Consider the following 5,361-nt stretch of genomic DNA (forward strand, 5'->3'; position numbering starts at 1 on the left):
AGTTGGTTGATTTGTCATTACAATTAATTACTAGATGTGTAAATGTGTAAATGCTGTCGAAATGCGATCCCTCGGGCGGATGTGTGGTAAAACGATGTATGATAGGTGCACAAATGTCGAGATCCGTGAAGTGTGTAAGGCTGAGACACACATTATTGACAGAATCAAGAAAGGGGTGCTGCGTTGGTTTGGTCATGTAGAGCGAATGGACAGCGAAAGAACGGCTAAAAGGATCTACGATGCAAATGTTGATGGATGCAGAAAACGAGGAAGACCGGGAAAGACATGGCACGATCGAGTCCATCAAATACTTGAAGATGGACATGTCAAAAGTAGGAATAATCGGCGTGCATGCATGAGATGTATGAATGTAGAGGAAGCGAGGTCTGTATGGCAAGATAGTGTTATGGCGTTCTATCCTCTCTGCCTACCCCTACGGAGAAACGGCGTGATGGTTTGTTGTTGTTGTTGTTGTTGTAAAATGATTGTTTTTATTTCTAATCATATATATAAAGTATTTATAATTTCTTAAGGGCAGTATATATTATTATGTACCAATTACTAGTATATTAATTGCTTCCCTAATCAAAAACCCCACCGCACGCCCCTGGTAGGAACGCACGAGGAGCGGACCGGTTGGTAATGGTAGTGGGGGAAGTCAGCTAACGAATGCTGGCCATCCGGAGTGAGGACAGTCGTTTCCGCGGAAGTTATTTTAGGACCTGTGCCTCGATTATGATGGGAAGATAAAGACGTCATACCTTCACCTTGATGGTATAGTTGAAGATAAATTCCCTCTAGCGATTATAAAGATAAACTACCGCCCCCCCACCTTCAAGTTTTGGATAGGTACATCGATATGAAACAAGGGGAAGCGTACGTCGCGGTACACATATCTACGCTTTAAAATGACATAGCTTCAGTATGACGTCATAGTTGAAGATAAAAGTGTCCTGACCGACTACAAAGGTACACTACCGATACCCCCACCGTTAAGTTTTGATGTAAGTACATCGGTTTATACCGACGGGTCTAGAACCCCCGATACGTTTATCTACGCATTAAAAGTGTCAAAAATTTGGTTCCACCGAGCAAGTTTTCCTTTAATTATGATTTATTAAAATATTTAATCGTTTTGAGGTCGGCACTTTTTTCTTAAAAGCCTATAAAAAATATGAGAGAGAAATAAGTAACACCCATGAGATAAAGGTTTCAGCTCTTTTACTTCACAAAACTCAACAGATGTAAGAGTGGAGGAAATGCGGATGTTCAAACATGGGCAGAATGGTGAATGTTAAACAGTGTGTAAGGTGGCCATTTAAACGAAGCAATGACAAGTCATAAGCCCTGTAAACGCCTAGACTTCCATATTCCCTTCTCGAAAATGTTTTCCCTCTGTTGCGAAATTTAGATCATTCGTTTCTGTTGAGATACTGGACTCTCCTAACTAACTAACCATCACGCCATTTCCCCGGAGGGGTAGGCAGAGAGGATAGAACGCCACACCACTCTGTCCTGGCACACTTCCTTTGCTTCCTTCACATCCATACATCTTCTCATGCACGCACGTCGATTATTCCGACTTTTCACATGACCACTTTCAAGAATTTGTTGTACTCGATCATGCCATGTCGTTCTCGGCCTTCCTCGACTTCTACAACCGGACACATTCGCATCATAAATCTTTTTAGCCGTTCTTTCATCATTCATTCGCTCCACATGACCGAACCATCGCAAAAGACCTTTCTTAATTTTGTCGATAATGCTCAACTCAGCCTTGCATTCTGCTCTAATTTCGACATTAGGGCACCTATCATACATTGTTTTTCCGCACATTCGCCTGAGGGATCGCATTTCAACAGCATTCAGTCTACTTTCGTCCCTTTTTTCCAACTCCATGCTTCGCTTCCATACATTAGGGTTGGTACCAGAACTCCATTATGAACTCTCCTAAGACGGTGTAATTCCAGTATTAGTCTGCACAGATTTGGACACACCGAGCGAAGATAATTTTCGCATAAGCGCTGGGTCCATAGTGCAAAAATTACATATTATATCTCTGATACGAGATAAAAATAGATTTTTAAGGCATAAATAATAAAAGATGAGATTATTTTATCTCATTCACAGCTGAAGATTCGGCCTTGGATATTTCACAACAAATTATGTATATTTATATACACACTTTACGTACTCACCCATGTAAATACCTTGAAGAACGAGCAACAAAAACACATAACCTATAAAAACACTTAATAATAATGGTGTCGCAATTTAAAAACAATGGTTAGTGGTTTGAGTTTAATTCATGGTTCGTACGCTACATTTTTGTGTCATTTAAAGTAAAAACTAAATTTGATACGATTCGCGAGCGGCGCACGTCCGGGCGGAGATGCGGAACGAATTCCATTGAGCGAAAAATTAAAATAAATAAATTATTACGTTACGGAACGATTACGAACAAAACGTCATCGACGTCTTATTCATAGAAATTGACATTTGACATGACAGCTGTTATGATACTTGATACGAGTGGCTAGAACAATATCAATAACAATATAATTGATTAGGAGCTCGGGTAACTAGAAATTTATTTATTTATTTTATTTTATTTTATTTGGGAAACAACAGTTCTACATATATATTTATAGTAAACAAACAGATATAGAGTATAAAATCAGAACTCAAGCTATGAGGTTCTATAAAATAAAAAATCCTTTTCCATTTAATTATATGTTGAATCAAATTAAAATTACTAATGTTTTTATCGTGAGCGATCTAGGTGTCTTGTTCGATTCGAAATTATTATTTAAAGAGCACATTATTAAAATATTTAACAAAGTTTTAAAATTATTAGGATTTGTACTTAGAACCGGAAATATCCTTAAAATATCTTTACACATCTCTAGTTAGAAGCCAACTGGATTATAATTTTCCAATATGGCCACCTTATCAAATCACTTTCTCAGATTCTATTGAAAGAATTCAGAATAAGTTTCTTAGATGTATTAATTTTAAGATGGGTTTTTCTAGTAATAAATTAAATTAAAATAAAATTCTAAAAGGGGCGCTGCAGGCGCCCCATTTTATCCACTCGCTCATCGAGCAAGTCTAACTTACCCGTAAATTTCCTAAATCTAGCGACAAACTCGTTATAGTGGCCCATGATGAGACTATAACTACTCCAAAAAAGTCATTTGAAGTTGGATTTTTCTACAGCCTTTTGGCCACTACCTTAATTTCACTCAATGAAAGGTTTGAAAGGTTAAATGAGTACTCAGAATCTTGGTTTTTCCTGTTCAATATAAAAAAGATTCCAGAAAAACCAGACCTTCTCAAACTCTGTGGTAATTTCCAATTGAAATTAACAGTGGATTCTAAATCCGATATAAATGGTTGTCTGTTGTGTGAAGAACTCATAAGTCTGAAATCATTTTTGCCTGATCAGAATGTGGTTAATCCTGTCATTGTTTTGAATTTTATCAAAGATCGTATTTTACCAGAACTGTACCCAAATGTATAGATAGCGTTGCGAATATTGATCACCATACTTACCTGTAATGGTTGCTAGTGGGGAAAGGAGTTTTTTAAGCTTAAACTGATTAAAACTTATCTACGATTGACAATATCTCAATGTCGATTCACAAACCTAGCATCTTTGTCAATCGAAAATGAAATTGTGGAAAACATAAACTTAAGTACGTATAAAAGTGTTCATTGATAGAAAGGCTAGAAAAGTAAAATTTTATTAGTATTTTTTTAATAAATGGTTATTTCATTATAAACTTTGCCTTTTTTCATATGGGTCTGAAGGAATGAAAGATAGGGGTGCCGTAGAAATCCCGCCCAGGGCGCTGGTAGTGCTAAAACCGGCCCTGCTTATGCCCCAGGTATTGAATTCCCATTCAGAGTGGAAAGCCAACTACAGCCTCAGAGTATACTCAACCGAATCCGGCCATCAAAATGGATTGGTTGGAGAATATTCTATGATGATGGATCTTGATCAAATTTGCCAACCTACGCAGGTACGGTCATATATTGTGAATAATGATGGCTTTCAAATATTGTTCAAATGACAAAAAATGCGTCCGTATTTACAACAAAATAAATCATAATCCAAAAAGATATTCTTATTCTGTCAGATTTCCTGATTGCCATACAAAAATCGAATCCCCTCCATCTTTTTTTTCCAAGGACAAGCTCTGCGTTGAAACTCGATTTATTATTTCATTATCAGAAGCATCCGATAAAAGTGTTGTAATGTCTTGATTCTTTAGCCATTGTGGTATTCCCGGATACGAAAAGGTGGAAAGTGAACAAGTTACCAAAGGAGGCGGTTCATTCCGGGGATCCTGTCCATAGTAATTTTATATTACTGGTGGCCTTTTTGTTATGATGAAGGAGAAGCAACTGCTTTCATGGCAATAAATTGGGTAACTACATTCCAAGCCAAGGGTAAACATCTTTTCCATTTTAAACAAAATGATACTGAAATGTTAAAAACTGCAAATTGCATTTTGTAATTACACTTGATTGGTCGTCTTGTCATCAACATATTACAACAGAGATTAAGAAATTTAGAGAAGGTAATATAGAAGTCTAGGCGCCTACAGGGCGTAGGACCTGTCATTGGCTGGTTTAAGTGGCTACTTTACACACTGTGTAATATTCATCATTCTGCCCATATTTGAATATCTATATTCCTTCGATTCTTACATCTGTTGTTGTTTGTAAAGTTAAAGAGCTGAAACCTTTATTTATGTGGGTGAGGTTCATCTAATTGAATTATTTCACTTACATACTAGGCAACACTTATTTTTTTTCAATTTCTATACTCGTGAATGTAACACACTGTGTACAGTGGCCATTTAAACCAGCCAATGACAGGTCATAAGCCCTGTAGATGCCTAGACTGCTATATTACCTTCTCTAAAATGTTCTAAATCTTTGTTGTAATATTTTAATGTTAACAGCTCCCCAGGGAGGCAGTGGCGTCTTTGATACCATATTTCTAGTGAAGCTCAGATTTTAAGCATAAGTTTAATATGCGTAAATGTTAAGTAGGTACCTACAGTAAATAACACAATACGGACCATGTTTGTAGGCATCTTTGAGCATTTTTATATGAGTTGCTAGTTTTTTATCTTCATAATGTGTTGATATAATGCGAATTAAAATACATATTCGGTACTGGTGAAAAGTAATGATTTCTTAGTGAGGCTCAGCCTCACTTGCTTCATATGCTCCTTCGTCCCTGCAGGAAGTTGAATCCAGTCCTTGTCTACAAAAATTTAGACAGACTCAAAATTTTGTTGCTAATGTTGTTGGCTATTTCTAGTCTCTTGTCGCTTCGAGTTTCAC

General features: G+C 36.9%; 1 protein-coding gene across 2 annotated transcripts in view; it reads right to left on the reverse strand.

Annotated features, from left to right (window-relative positions):
- DPCoAC (dephosphocoenzyme A carrier) overlaps window positions 1-2,509 on the reverse strand; it is a 26,533-nt gene extending 24,024 nt beyond the window's left edge. Inside the window, exon 1 of one of the 2 annotated variants that reach the window (XM_088241475.1) lies at window positions 2,199-2,509. In XM_088241475.1, coding sequence (XP_088097601.1) covers window positions 2,199-2,202 — 4 coding nt within the window. In that variant the 5' untranslated portion in view covers window positions 2,203-2,509. The remainder of the gene's footprint in view (window positions 1-2,198) is intronic. The other variant, XM_088241476.1, reaches the window with a different exon arrangement.
- Window positions 2,510-5,361: the final 2,852 nt, after the last annotated feature.

The sequence above is a fragment of the Micrasema longulum genome, unplaced genomic scaffold (assembly GCF_059751315.1).
Source record: "Micrasema longulum isolate JH-2025_06_02 unplaced genomic scaffold, ASM5975131v1 h1tg002908l, whole genome shotgun sequence".
NCBI lineage: Eukaryota > Metazoa > Arthropoda > Insecta > Trichoptera > Brachycentridae > Micrasema > Micrasema longulum.